Source organism: Asparagus officinalis, chromosome 8, assembly GCF_001876935.1.
Source record: "Asparagus officinalis chromosome 8, Aspof.V1, whole genome shotgun sequence".
Lineage (NCBI taxonomy): Eukaryota > Viridiplantae > Streptophyta > Magnoliopsida > Asparagales > Asparagaceae > Asparagus > Asparagus officinalis.
In genome coordinates this window covers 59922767-59938691 of record NC_033801.1, presented here as the reverse complement: position 1 = coordinate 59938691, position 15925 = coordinate 59922767, and the positions used below count along the sequence as shown (strand labels likewise).

At 38.5% G+C, this 15925-nt stretch overlaps 1 protein-coding gene across 1 annotated transcript; it reads left to right on the top strand.

Moving 5' to 3' along the window:
- LOC109822578 (pentatricopeptide repeat-containing protein At4g13650-like) lies at positions 5926-8999 on the top strand. Its single transcript, XM_020388793.1, has one exon. The coding sequence runs from the start codon at positions 6148-6150 to the stop codon at positions 8398-8400; it is 2253 nt and encodes a 750-aa protein (XP_020244382.1). The 5' UTR covers positions 5926-6147; the 3' UTR covers positions 8401-8999.

Genomic DNA, 15925 nt, shown 5'->3' with positions numbered 1-15925 from the left:
GCTAACCACAGCTCCGATCATTCATGACCGGACTGACCTTACCATTCGAACTGATGTAGGTTGATGCATTTTGATCTGCGATCTCAGAGCTGTTTTCAGGATACGGTTTTGATGGAAAAACCGGCCTGTGATCTACTACGCCAGTAGTAACTCTGAATGCATGCCCAGGCAATTACTCTGTCAGCAGAGAAGATTTTTTAGCGCTGTGTCTTTGCCTTAGAAAAAATTCGGTCGCTACCTGCATCGGTTCGCTTAACCAAGTTTTCACGTGATCAGCGCACTAAAAGTATCTTTTGACAAAAGAAGGATGCTAAAAGCACGGCTCATTAGAGGATTCCCCTTCTTGCAAGAGTTTGAGCATTCAATTCTTGAGCAGAAGGGGGACAGAGAACCCGTAGCGAGATCACCGTTTCTCGCAATCCTCTCCAAATGCCCGCCAACATCATACCCGCTTCCTATCAAATGAGCATTTCCCTATGAAGCAACTCCTAGAAATGCCAGTCTGTTTCTCTGGTTCGCCGACATTGTGAACTACCATACGCTCATGAAGCCAGATCCCTTCCTCATTGTGCCAAACCAGGATAGATCCCGCTTTTCCGTCGCTGCCCAAGCTAAAATACTTTTAGGCTCGGGTGATTCCATATCTGTATCAAATACATCGCTACGCAGAATCTTCTAGGAAAGTGTTTCCCCGCGGAAGGAAACTAGGAGGTTTGTTCTATCATGTTTTCATCGAGGCAAGCTGTGGGGGCCAGTTTGGCCCGAGAAACACAGCTAAAAAATTGCTTCATCCTAATCTGGGTATATTGGCCCAACTGCCTCTTCAAGGTATTCATCTCCGGAGTTTTGCAAACCTGTAACCTCGCTGTCAGCTTTTACGGAAAAGGTCAACTAGAAGAAATATGCATGCCCCTTACAACCCCATTCTTATCCGTTTGAACTTTTTGCATCTTGTGGTATTATTTGCATGGGACCATTTCACAATTGCTTTGGAAATGTCTACATTCTAGTAGCCGTTGAATACATGTCAAAATGGGTTGAGGCAGCTAGCTGCAAAACTAATGACAACAAGGTCGTTGTCAAATTTTTGGAAGAAGAACATCTTTGCCCGGTTTGAGTACCTCGAGCGATATCAGTGATAACGGTACATATTCTGTAACCGTTCTTTCGAGGCTCTGATGAGGAAATATTCAATCACACACACATTTGTCAACTCCTTATTCATCCCCAAACCAGTGGACAAGTAGAGGTCACAAACAGGCAGATCAAACAAATTTTAGAAAAAACAGTTAATTCATAACATAAAGATTGGTCTGTAAAATTGTGTGATGCTCTGTGGGCGTATAGAACAGCTTTCAAGGCCCAATTGGGATGTCACCATACAGATTAATATTCGGAAAGCTTGTCACCTACCAGTAGAGTTGGACAATCGAGCAATTGGGCCAATAAAAACAATTAAATTTTGACTCAGACTCGGCAGGTAAGAACAGAATTGCTTCAAATAAATGAGTTGCGAAGAAATTAGAAATGATGCCATACATAACTCAAAAATTTACAAGAGAAAACAAAAATTTTTCATGAAATCAATTTTGCGAAAAATTTCTCTCCAGGACAGAAAGTTTTATTGTACAATTCAAAATTGCCATCTTTTTCCGGGAAAATTAAGATCAAGATGGACAGTCCATTTTTGTTAAACAAGTTTTTCCAACTGGAGCTGTCGAGATAGAAAATCCTAAAAATGATAATATTTTAAATAAATGGTCAACGTCTAAAACCATTTTAGAATTTTCTACGCTCGCGAGAGGAAGAGGTGTGTCTTCATGAACTTCATTATCTATTAAAAAAAAACTTAATTTTCCTTTTTGTTCTTAAAAAAAGAAAAAAAAATTCTTTGTTTTTTTAAATTTTTTTTTAATAATAATAATAAATAAAAATAATTACTTACAATTTTCTCTTATTTATTTCTTCATCCTCATACTAACAGTAATTGCAGCATCCTTATCATCATTGTCAACTAACAACTGTAAGTTCTTTTAATTTTATCTGCTCTTACTTTGTGCTTCAGCGAATTTGCATTGAGGACAATGCAAAATTTAGGTGTGGGTGAGAAATACATATTTTCCTCTTTATTTTACCTTTTTAGTTGCATTTTTCTTTCTTTTTTAAAAAAAATTATAAAAATATATTCACTTGCCAAATTAATAGAGAGTTAAGTAATAATTGCATCAAATGATAGATTTTAAATTTTCTAATTCTTAGTTAGTGACATATTCAAGTTCACCTTTATGATAACTCCAAATAAAGTTCTTAAGAAATGATTTTTCAAACTAGTATTACTTTACTTAAGTCTTACCTTAGATTTTTAATTAAAAATAATGAAATTTTTGCATGTTTAACTTAGAGTTAAAATATTTTTTTTCAAGTTATCTTGATTTACACATTTTTTAAAGACTATATATACTTACACATATATATTATATTAAAAAAAACTAACCTTATAAAAGAAGAGATGCGAAAAATGGGCACCACAAAAAAAAACCCCTCTTTAAATTCAAGGTGATTCTATAAAGCCTAAGTTGACTGAGCAATTAAGCCCAAGGAGTACTCTCTATACTAAATGACCTAAGCCCAATTGGGTTGGGATCATTGGCCCAAAAATCCGTTAAATGGTCACTTAGAAAGCCCGTTAAAATAAAAAACAATCACTAAGAATTAGAGAGTGAGAAAAAAAATATATAACACTAACCATTGTTTTATATATATGTTTTTGTTTGTATATATGGTCTTGAAAAAACAATTTGATCAAGAGACTTGAAAGTTATTTAAACAAAGAGTTGTGTTCTTTCAAACTTTTTAATTAATTTCTAAGATTTGACTTGGTTTTGTATTGCTATAATGAAAAAAAAAATTCTAGGGATTTACATTGGAGTTATATATAAAAACATTTTTCTTGATTTATTAACTAGCTTCAATTTAGAATGTTTAAATATATCAAAGGAAAATCTGTATTTACTTACTTATTTAACTTGCAAGTGACCGAATTTTGTGGGTATATTCACTGCAAACCCTCACGAGACTATAACTCGTCCACTAGGGTAACCTAGGGGTTTAAAGGCTTGTTGTATGCCTACTAAATACAACCGCCGATTCCTGCGAAAGTGAGTTAGATTTTCTTTTTCTTTCTTTGCTAGAGGACTAGCAAGAGTTTAGGTATGGGGGTATTTGATGATCACCTTTTTATTACAATTTTATACCCTCATTATCTATTTTATATGAATAAATATACTACTAATAATTGCTTTTATATTTAATTGCAGGTTAATGAAGAATAAATCCCAAAAATTCATCTTGTTTCTCCAAATGAAATATTTGAAGCCCAAAGCACTCAAAACAAATATACACCAAATGAATTGAACTAGGCTACATTGGACCAAATTTGAATTGGAGATTGGATTTTGAAATTCAAGATTGGAATTGGACTTGGTTGCCCAAAAAGTTCTCCATAACCGGACTTGTTTGATAGGCTGCTGCAATGTGGAGATTTACATTTTATAAGTGGACCGCCTGTTGACATGCGTGTGGAGAGTGGATTTTAACAAATGGGCCGGACTTGATTGTTTTTTGAAAATCAAATGACTTGTGCTGATTGTTGACTTTTATGCAAAAAAAAAATCACAAGACCGGACCAATGGACTGCGTGAGTTGAATTGGCCGAATTTTTCATTTTCTATTTTTAAAATGAAATGGAATCATGTAAGGCCCGCACTGAATTTGGCTTGGGCCTTGGAATTTCATCAAATGAAAACAATGCTTTGATCTATTTTGCATTGGACCGGTCTTGGATGTGGTGCTGCAGACTTGAATCAAGGTTGATTTTTTTGGAAAATCAAATATAATTTGCTCAAATGAAGACCGGATTTTCATTGGACTTGGGTTTTTAATTTTCAAGTGCTGCAGTTGGATTTCATCAAGAGACCGGACTTCATTGGGCTGCTGAGGGATGTGGGCTTCTGAATTAATTTTTGAAAATCAATTTAATGAAGATTGGGCCTTGAAAAATCAAATGAAGATTGGAAAATCAATTCAAAGGTGGAGATTGTTACTTAGGGCTCAAGACAAATCTAATGGCTCATATTCATTGAAGATTACTATAAATAGGGGTAGAGAGTGAGGTTAAGGGGCATGCTGAAAATTTTGTAAACTCCTTTTGGGAGAGGATGGCTACTCTTAATTGAGAAGGCCTTTCCAAAAAATTATAACTTTAGTTGCAATTAATAAAAATAATTTTTTCCTCTTTAAATTTGTTCTTTCTCCTCTTTGTGGAATGATGAGTGATGGAGATGAGAGCAATTTGAAGGTTGTATTTCTTTTCTCTTTTATTTATTTTTTAGTAATTTCTTTATTATTGCCTTATTAGTTAGATTTAAATTCATGTTGTAGTGTAAGATTTACTTTCTTGCTTTTTATTTCTTTTTGCACTTTAATTTGTAGAGTAGATTTATTTTTCTTGCATTTAATTTCTGTAATTTCTTGTTCATTGAGTTAGATTTTTCTTTTTTTTAATTTGTAATTAGTTCTGTTTCTTGTTTTTATTTCTTAAAGATATGAATTAAATTCTTGTTAGGAAGTTTAGAAAATAGAAACTAGTCTAATTTCCCTATATTATATAAATTATTCTCTTGTACTTAAAATGTTCATGTTAGGATAATCAACTAGAGAATTAATCGGTAGAGAAGAATTGATAATCTATGCTTATCTTTAAATGTTTGATAGGTTATGCTTATGAATTCTAGGATTATTATCATATTGTGTTCTTATCATGAATAGTAATTTTAGCTTAGATGATAATTTATAGGTTACACTATCCTTAAATGGTTGATAATCATGCTTAATAAATCTAAATTAAATATGATAAAAAGAGAATAGTTTATATTTGTAATTTGAAATTGGTTAGTGGATTATATTTCTAGATTTCTTACTTCTTTTGAATCATTTATCTTGACTTTCTTAATTTTCTTTTCATTCTTGGTTTTATTTTCTTGATTTTATTCATTCATCTTTCTTGCCTTGTGATTTCATTTATTCTTAATTCTTCCTTCTCTCCTCTAAAATTCAATTTATTATCTTTTGCAAATATTCACACAAATCACTCATCACATTCACACTGATTCTTTATTCCTAATTGTCATGCACAAAATATAAGAAACCAAGTTCTAATAATATCTTAAAATCACCATCTTCGTGGTGATCTATCTTTTTTATACTATAACTTGATAAATTGTGCACTTGTAATTTTGGTACATAATTATGCCGCATCAACCGTACTAATAATGTACGAACTTGAAGTTGAAAAAGGAAGGAGATTCTCAGGGAGACTTTGACTTGGGGAGTTAACGACTCACGGAGTCGGTTCACGGAGCAGTGATGCACTCACTCATTCGTGTGAGTGGGAGTATGTCAGTTATGATTATGAGATAGATACCTAAATAAGTGGGTGGATAATATCTTATCTTAGAGATAAATTTTTTTATAATCATAATGAGCGTAGGATTTTTTTTCTCTAAGCCCTTATATAAAGATATATGGTTCTTCATGATGGGATATAGAAAAAATATACGTACACGTACACATAGATAGCTGTCATCTCCTTCTCGGTGGGAATTCGTGCTTTATACGGCAGTCGCGGGTTGATATGCGCGGGCTTCTTGCCGGTTGTAAAAAGGCATGATGATCTTACAGAAAAAGATCCGAATTGGTAACCGCATACTTGTCGTTTACGTTTCCTAGATGCATGATAGGGTTTAAGTTGTCTTCGTTGTGCATTATTTATGTAGTAGATCAACCACATTGCATGCATGTAGTTTTCAGGAGGCTACACATTTTAAATCTAACGCTCATTATATCCCCGTATATTAGCTTGCACTAAAAGAAAAACAATTATAATCATCCACTCCGAGGACATGCTGCCCTGCATCCCGAATCAACACAGAAATCACTACTAAGATACTGTTATCATCCCGATATCTGCGCGCTCGAACGACGTCTCCGTCGATCCAGAAAAAAGAAAAATGCAGCTTTTCCGACGGCGCCCCAGAAACGGATGCATCGGTCGTCCCCTCTTTAAATAAAAGCCTCTCCTTAATCACGATGAAACACAGCCCCGTTAATTCCTCAATAATTGCGGCAATCAAATCCTCAGTCTCCCGAAACTCTCCCTCCGCTGGTCAATCCCTCCATGCTCTCGCCATCAAGAGCGGGCTCCACCCTCAACCCGTTCTCTGCAACCACCTCCTGAATCTCTACTCCAAATCCGGCCGCCTTGACGACGCGCGCAGGCTGTTTGACGAGATGCCCGAAAGAAATCTCATCTCCTACTCCACCCTCATCTCCTCCATCGCCCGATCTGGGGACCCAAAGATTGCCTTGAATCTCATGACCCAGTTGCCCAAACTCAGTATTGCGCCCAACCAGTTTGTGTTCTCGAGCTCCGTCGTAGCTTGTTCGAAGCTGGATTCGGTCGTTTTGGGTGAGCAGGTCCATGCCCAAGTGGTAGTGTCGGGCTTTGAATCTGACCCATTTGTTTGTACCTCGCTCATTGATCTGTACTCGAAGGTTGGTTGCGTGGACTCTGCTGTTTCAGTGTTTAGACAGTGCTTGGTTGGGGACTCGCCCTTGTTTAACTCCATGGTGTCTTGTTACGTGAGCTCTGGTGACTGCGAAGGTGCTCTACGGTTATTTGCCAAAGCTAGGCGGTGCTCTGATTTTAAACCCACTGAGTACAGTTTCGGCAGCTTGATCAAAGCATGCTCGTCGGGCTTGGATAAGGAGACAGGCCAACAGCTTCATGGATTTGTGGTGAAGACCGGTTTAGAGTCCAATTGTGTCGTGGGAACTTCTCTTGTAGATATGTATGGCGAGTTTGGGGATGTTAACAGCATGGAGATGGTGTTTGATGGTATTTCATTCGCCGATACTGCTGTGTATAATGCTATGACCGTTGCTTGTTTGAAGAATGCTCTTGAGGAGACCGCGTTGGATTATTTCCGTAGGTTAATGCGGGAAGGTTTGAGCCCCAACGAATGCACATTTTCAAGCGTGCTCAAAGCTTGCAGTGGTCTCAAGTCCTGTAATTTAGGGGTGATGGTTCATGGGCTCGTAATGAAGTCCACGTTTCGCCAAGATTTGGTGGTTAATACTGCTTTAACGGACATGTACATGAAATGTGGCAACGCGGAGGAGGGTTGCAAAGTGTTTGATGGAATGCCTGGAAGATGCACAGTCTCATATAATTCAATGATTTCTGGACACGGACGGAATGGAAATTTCGATGAAGCCATTAACCTTTTCATTGAAATGAAGCGTCTGCGCAAAGGTGTTGATCTTTCCACATTTATCGCGTTGTTGAGTTCTTGCCCGGGAAGAGAGTGGCCGGTCTATGTTCATGCCATAAAACATGGTTTTAGATTGAATTCGATGGTCCAAAACGCTCTCTTGGATGGCCTCCTTAAGAAGGGCTCCGCAGAGGAAGCTCTAGAATTTTTCGACAAAATTAAAGAGAGAAATGTTGTTTCTTGGACCACAATCATATCAGGTCTGGCCCAACTTGACCAACATCTAGAAGCAATCGTGCTTTTCAAAGCAATGAACTCGACTGAAACTACCCCCAACAGTTTCACCTTCTCAAGCGTCTTGAAAGCTTGTGGAATCCTAGCAAGCCTAGACCAAGGAAGATGCATACATGCCTCTATCGAGAAAAGTGGGATCATGGATGAGTATGTCAAGAGCTCTGTGTTGGACATGTACTCAAAATGCGGTGCTCTTGAGGACAGTAGAAGACTATTCGATGGTCTTGCTAGCAAAGACATCGTCTCCTGGAACACAATGATCGCTGCCTATGCCAAACACGGACACGTGCTTGAGGCGATATCTCTATACAAGATGATGACGATGCACAACATAGATCCAAATCATGTAACGTTCGTGTCCCTCTTATCGGGGTGTAGCCATTGTGGGCTAATAGAAGAAGGAATTGGCCTCTTCGAGGTAATGGTATCGAAACATGGGATTGAACCCTTAATGGAGCATTATGCTTGTGTGGTCGATCTATTTGGGAGAGCGGGGATGTTAGGGAGAGCGAGGAGCTGTATATCTGATATGCCATTCGAGGCAGATGCGTCAGTTTGGGCTGTACTGTTGGCAGCTTGCAGGCTTCATGGGAATGTTGAAATGGGGCAGATGGCGAAGGATAGGATAATGGGGATGAAAGGGCAGGATAACCCCTCGGTTGTAATAATGTCGAATATGTATTCGGAAGTAGGGAAGTGGGATTATGCAGAGAAGGCTAGGAGGAGAATCGGAGTTGGGGGAGCGGGAAAAGAGCCTGGATTCAGTTGGGTGTAAATTTCAAAATATTGAAAAAATATATATTTAAAGAGCCGGAATGTTCTGAAAATAAATTATTTGTTTGTTTCGTTGTGATAATGGGGGCTATAAAAGAACGGAAAGAGATTGTACTGTAAAGTGGTTTTGACAAAGGCGTGAGAGTGACTCTTAACAAGCTCATAATACTGGATTCTCTCCTCTTCTGATGCCAACTTGCCACCATGATGGACCCTGCATGCTTACGATTTCAAGAGGGAAACCTATTTTGGTTTAGTTTGGATATAGCAGCATTGAAAATTCATTACAAGTGATGAATTCCTTTAAATAAATAAAAAGTATTGAAAATTCATTACAAGTGATGAATTTTCTATAAGAAGATTAGCAACCAGCTACTTGTTCAGGAAATTTCAAGTTTCGCAATCTTTAAGTGATGGGGAAAATGAGAAAGTTCATATTGAAATTTCTCGGAAGCTGAAGGGCTGCAAGAGCAAGTTTGGTGGAGATAACATTTGAGGCTTGTAAATGACTCGGGTTCAGATCAGGTTTATGTAATATCTAGTTATATTCTGCATATTTCTTGCAGATGGAAAGTCAGATTTTTGAATTATTAGAACCAAGAGGAGCATTATTGGTTATTTATTTATTTTTGTTTTTTTTTTTGGTACTGCACTGTAATTGTTTCAAAAAATTTCATTCATTGATATTTGGTGCAAACACAATTGAGTTTAACTCATGACCCTGCAACCCCCCTCCTCCTCTTAAGACCAGCTTATTGTTAACATTATAGAAAATAAGCTTCTGTTACACATTTTGTTCAGAACCACACGATGCAACTAATTAAAGTTTTTTTGTTTGAAGGAACCGACGCAGATGGTCCTTTGAGAGGGAGGGAGTCTTTTGTCATATTATTTTATAGTTCCTGCACACCCTCTGACACAACTCAGAGTTATGGAGACACGAAATATGATTTGCTTGAATAATAGATAATCTTTTTCAAGGCATAATCTTTTGCCTAAAACTGCATGCGAGCAACGTCTTTGTTTAGAAACTGACATCTATAAACGCTTCAACAATGAACGTCTGTTTCAAAAAACCATATTTAAAAGAGCCTCGGAAAAATCACTCAGGGGGGCAACATTTTCAGGAACCCTTCCAAGTACAATTTTGTTTACAGGAAGACAAAAACATCCTTGATAAACTCCATATATTTCACTGACTTCAACTAACATGCACAAGCGATAGGATTTCCATGACTCCATACATTCCACAGACTTCAACTAATATGCACAAGCGAGTGAATTTCCTTATAGAAGACGAAAAATACAACGAAAGAAGCATGGAGATATAAAAATTGAAATTCTCTTCAGAAGCCTCCAAGTACTTAGCTTCTCCCCTTGTTGAATCTAAAATTTAAACAGGCAAAAGCCTATAGAAAAGAAAAACCGCCAAGAAGCAAGAATACAAACAATTTGGTAATGTTTCAGCCACGACAATCACTAGTGATACTCTACAAAATAGGATCGCTCAAGTTATATAGATAAAGCTCTACAAGTCTCTCATCTTCTGCTTGAAATAGCAGTTTGATTATTTTGAAGCTACCAATCATAAGACTTGACTAACGGATGGAAATTTGATACAACCTTTAAGAGCAACCCTTTAAAGACAGATTCGTTCACTGGAACACAAAATCTCCTTCCTGAACTCTATACATCCCACATATAATACACCTCAACTAATATGCACAAGAGATTAAATTTCCTAATAGATTACACAATATATAACGATAGAAGCCTGAAGATGGGCAAAATGCCTTTTATCTTCCGAACTCCCCAAGTACTTTGTTTCTCTCCTTTTGAATCTGAATTCTAAAAAAGGCAAAGGCCTCTAGAAGAGGAAAACCAAGAAGCAAAAATACAACCATCTTGCCTTTCTCTTCAGAACTCCCCAAGTATTCCTCTCCTTTCTAAATCTGGATTCTATGAACTCTTCGAGAGCATAGTGCAATTCGCTTAGCATGAGAGGAACCAGAAAAACAGCAAGTGAAATTGTTCCAGAACAACAACCCACACAGCTCTTATTGAAAATGTAGTTTAAATATAAAATGTAAAACTAACCTGCATTGATGTAAGCCATTTTAACAGTATGCATCTAGCTTATTTGGAGTAAACACTAGAATAAGGACGTATGTTTCCCTTTCTTCTCTCTAGGCAACTTAATGCACCAAGTGAATTGAAAACATAATATGGGTACTTCATACTGCCCATGAAATATCAAGCAACACAACGATTACTTCTCACTGAAATATGTGAGACCCTTAATGATCACCTTCATTTTATCACTAGTAAGGAGACTTAATTCTCCTACTATCATGAACTTACAATGGCCTATGTTCTATTTAGAATGAAAAGTGACGTCAAAAAGCAAGCATTTGTTTGATGTCTGATCTCGAAGGCCCTCCTCATATGAGGTTGCCTCAGTTTCCTTATATATCATATATAGTAATTGCAGTATCCCCTCCTGTTTCCTGTTCATGTATAAGCTCTCATTTGCAGATATTAAATGAGTGGAGAGCTGAAAGCATAGGGGAAGATAGACTGAACTGATAAATGTGAAAATAAGAAAAAAAATCAATTAATTAATGATCTAGAGTGAGAGACAATGCACCCCTTCAGGAACATTTCCAGGCAATGAAAATGCAGTCACATATCTCTGAGGAAATACTTTGTGTGGGCTATTCTGTGAGGTTGAAGAGCTCTCAGCTCCATCTGCTTGGCTCCGGCCATGGAACTTGCCTAACCGATTGATAAGGGAAAATCTCTCCACTTCTTGCCACTCAAGTCTAACATCTAAAAGAGAAGTCCTTTTGTCCAACCTGCAGTACAAAGAGAGAGAAGATAAGAAAACATGAAGAAAAAAATAGTTGACATAATGCACCGAGTTCAGTCCATCCAGTGTCAGTTCAATCCATCCATTACCATCACACAAGTATGACAAGGCTATGCTTGAAATTTTTCCAATCAACTAGAGCAATCAAGTAAAACGAAACTTTACAAGTTTATATATAATTATTAACATTGGAGAGTTGCCTAGGGCATCCATTCTTTCCAAGAGGAGACATAGAACAATAACCCAAATAAACTTTTAGTTTTCCCACCCAGTAACCAATCTTTTTGCAAACATCTGATTATAGAGCCACCTTTAAATTTTGTAACTCATGGTCATTGAACGTATACCAAAGCAAAGAACAAAGCATAACTCACCACCTTACTGCCACAGGTCCACCGACCGCAATCTGGATCAATTCCTCCCCTTCAGTTTCCATGGTTGAATATTCAACTCAGCCACCAAAAAAATATATATATATTGACGTACTAGTTATCGTAACACTGGTGGCAATGGCTCTAACCCATCAACCGGCAATGCGTTATGAATTGACCAATGAAGCCATCTCTCCATGGAGAATTTGGCTCCATCTTTGACCTCAATTAAAAAAAAAAGGAAAGCAAGCAATTATATTTTCCATAGTCAGTGTCTTAGCTTTCCCCTTGGATTCTCCAGATCAGGCTTTGATCTAGCCCTTTAATCAGGTAGCAAAAAATAAGAGGTAAAAAGTGTATGTGTGTGTGTGTAGGACTTGATATATATAAGATATAAAAGGATTTGACCAAGATTCTATGATATGGTCAACTTCATGTATCTACTGTTGTGGATTTACTAGCATTTCAATCTTCTCTCTACTATGTCTATATATAGAAGACTACTATCTGTCCTCGTGTTGGAGATCCTAATGTATGTCTTCAGTTTGGAAATTTCCTGGTCATCTTCTTATTGGAGATCGTACAACCTATCTCCTAGTCGACACCCATCTCCTAGTCAACGATGCTATTACATGTCCCCATCTGAGACTCATCTTCTAGAACTTTAGATTAATATTAGTTATCTACCTAACCAGATTCTTTTGTTGATATTGTTGCTCATAAAGTTGTTGAAAATTGGAAAGAAGATAACTAATTGGTGCAAACCATAAAGATTTGACAAGACTCAAGATTATAGTAAGCAAATAGCGTCGCGTAGCAGTAAGGAACCGCTAAAGCTATTTGGGGCTATAGCGGTAAAAAAAGGAAAATTAAAAAAAGGTCCAGTTTAAATATGTATAAACATTTTAAAAATATAAGAAAAATTCAAGGTAAATCTAAAATTCTGCAAATGTATAGAATTAAAAAAGAGTTGTTGCATCATGACTTCAGTTCATTATAAAGTGTTTTCATTTAATGTAACAAGAACTAACACTTGGGAAAGTTTCAATATTATATCAGCTTGAATTGATAGCTTACAATTTAACAATAAAATCACAAATTTAACTGAAGAAATGAAGAAAAAACATGTTAAAGAGATAACTTGACACTGTCACAGCACCGAGCCCCACAAAGGAGGAAGAGGAATGGTGGAGTTTCAAAGTTCAAAGAGGAACTCGGTGAGGTTCAAGTTGACGGAGGCAGCGGAGAAGCAGGAGAGACGGTCGAAGAGGGAGAGGTAGTGATACGGGTGTATCTTCTTTTTGGAACTTAGCGATCCTCAGTGATCCTCATGGGAGCTTGAGAATAGATGATTCTCATGGTAACTTGAGAATAGAGGTGTAAAACAATACAGTAGAACACAGGTCGAAGCGTGGAACAAGACGGCGAATCGAAGCGTTCAGTTTTCAGCTCGTGAGTGGACTCATACATGCACATGAGTCGACTCATCAGGTTGAGTCGACTCATGAAGCCCAGCCATTTGTCAAATGTTTCTGACCAGTCGACTCATGACTGTCATGAGTCGACTCACGAAACCCAACCGTTTTGTCAAAAGTTTCTGACCAGTTGACTCATGACTGTCAGGAGTCGACCCATATGTCATGAGTCGACTCATATATGCACATGAGTCGACTCATCGATGGTTTCCTGGTTCGTTTTGGTTTCTGTTTACACGAATTCCTGTGGGGTTTAGGCTTGATTATTTACCATTTTGTCATCCACGTTATTACACATATATAGGGGATTGGTTTAGGGTTTTAAAGGAATCAAGAGAGATTAGATTGTATTTGAGAATTGAGAGAGCTTGTTCTTCAATTCTAGTGAGATTGTGAGTGTAAACTATCTAATTCTCATAATCTAGAGAAGGGAGTTTCCTTCGTCACCACTGAATTATCCTTGTGTTCTTGTTATTTTCTTCTCAACCATCTTTGATAATTCCGCGATCAAAGGTGATCGCACGACGACTCGTACCAAATTGGTATCAAAGCGATCAGATCCCGTGAAGGGGACATCCTGTATATGGTCCTGACTCGATAGCAATACAAGAAGTTAAGCGAGATCCTTATTTCATTAGAAGGGGTCCCGAAATTAAGAAAGAAGAAGATGACTGAAGGAAATAGTTCAGCGAGGCTAGATGCATTGGAGAAACAGATGGAGACAATGAGTTCGACTCACACAGCTCGTCAATATCTTCCAAGAAAATGACAAAAATGAAGAATCTTCTTCGAAAGGCAAGAAGAAACTTCTAGAGTCCGATGGAGAAGGCGAGGAATCTGATTCTGATAGGGAGGCCGAGACTGTCAAAACTGTTCCGCATCAAGAGGGTAAAAATTACTATCAGAATTTGAAAATTGATTTCAAGGTGGAGATTTATGTTTATGATGGGAGTGTCAATGTGGAGAAGCTCGATGATTGGATCGAGCGTATGGAGATGGTGTTCGCGACTTTGAAGCTTTCAGGGCATGCGTTGTTGTGGTAAAAATACTACTGCAAGCAGGAGAAGAAAACGGTATCGTAGAACAAGTTTAAGAAGCTACTGAGAAAACAGTTCTATCCAGTGGCGTTCCTTGTGGAACGTTGGTACAAGTGGTACGGCTTACGCCAAAGATTCAATCAGACCGTTCAAGAATATACGACGGAGTTCCAGCAGCAGACGATGGTTCTCAACATCGCGACAGAGGAATATTTTATCTTTATGAAGTATATGACGGGCCTAAATGAATATATCTGAAAGGAGATGAAGTTGTTCACAGTCGAGTCCTTGGCAGAAGCGAGTGTGAAGGTCATTGCCATCGATGGCAGGCAAAAAGAAGGGTAACGAAATGAAGGGAGACTCCAAACAGACGGGAGGCAAGTCGAATGGCTCTCAGCCTAAGGAAGAGAAGAAGAAGGGTGATTCGGAGAAAACATGATTGACATGCAATCACTGCAAACAGACAGGACACGTAGCTGATCGTTGCTGGGAGAAGTACCTGCATCTGAAGCCAAAAGGATTGCAAGAAAAAGAACAGAGAAAGGGTTATGTAGTTACGGCTCAGGGTCCCGAAGGAAGTTCCGGGATGATCAGGCACCATAGCAGTCTCAACCTATGACGGGGAAGCAGAACACGACGAAGACGAAGACACCTGAGGGAGTAGGCTGCTTTGTTTTGGAAAATTGGCAGTACAAAGACCCAGCTTGTTTGATGCCATAGTGATCACGGGACAGAAGAATTTTAGATATCGTGAGGCTTTGCGTTCAGAACTGGGATTGGAAACGGTAACATTCCGAAACATTTCTTTAGGGTGGAGTTCAGAAGGAGGCGGGATGTGATAATGCGTTCAAGCACTAAGCCATCTTCAGATTTGTACTCATGTCGTATATTGACGAGTCATATGCGACGTCGTCCGTTAGGCGATGTTTGCCAATTATACTGGACAATCCTTATTTGTGGATACGGTTTGCGTCTACCGATAAGGCTGAGGCCCGCAGAAATATACATTCACCAAAAGAGGGCGAGGCAATTCATGCTTGTCGTTCGAGCATCGTTTTGCACAGAAGAGCGGTCTTGATGAACTGACCCCTTAAGGCGAGAGGGCTAGTGAAGCAAGCAGAGTTTATAATTACTTAGTCATAGGCCTTATGAGGAGCAGCTGGAGTAGCGCGTGTGCTGACTAGCCGTTGAGCAAGTTTCAGAGGGGGAGAGCTTGACAGGCATTGAAAGGTCAAGTACGTATGAGACTTGTTTTCAAAGAGATGACCGAGGACTCACACGACGGGGCTGACGTAGCATAGATTATGTTGACCGCAAGATTCTTTGGCGAATATAGGTCTATACCGCACATCTGTAGAGGAGTCTGAGGAGATCAAGAGGCAGGTTCAGGAGCTTTTGGAAACAGGAGTGATTGTGCCGAGTTCCCATTGCGGGTCACCAGTGTTGGTGGTGCCCAAAAAGGATGAAGGCTGACGCATGTGCGTGGATTACCGGACGCTCAACAGGATAACCATCAAGAATCGATACCCATTACCTCGGATTGATGATCTTATGAACCAGTTGGAAGGAGCAAGGTTTTTCACGAAACTGGATTTGAAGTCTGGTTACATCAAGTGAGGATTCGGGAGGATGACACTTGGAAGACTGCGTTCAAGACCAAACAGTGCCTGTTCGAGTGGTTGGTGATGCCGTTTGGATTGTGCAACGTTCCGGCTACCTTTATAAGACTTATGAACGATTTATTGCGACCCTTTATAAAGGATTTTGTGATAGT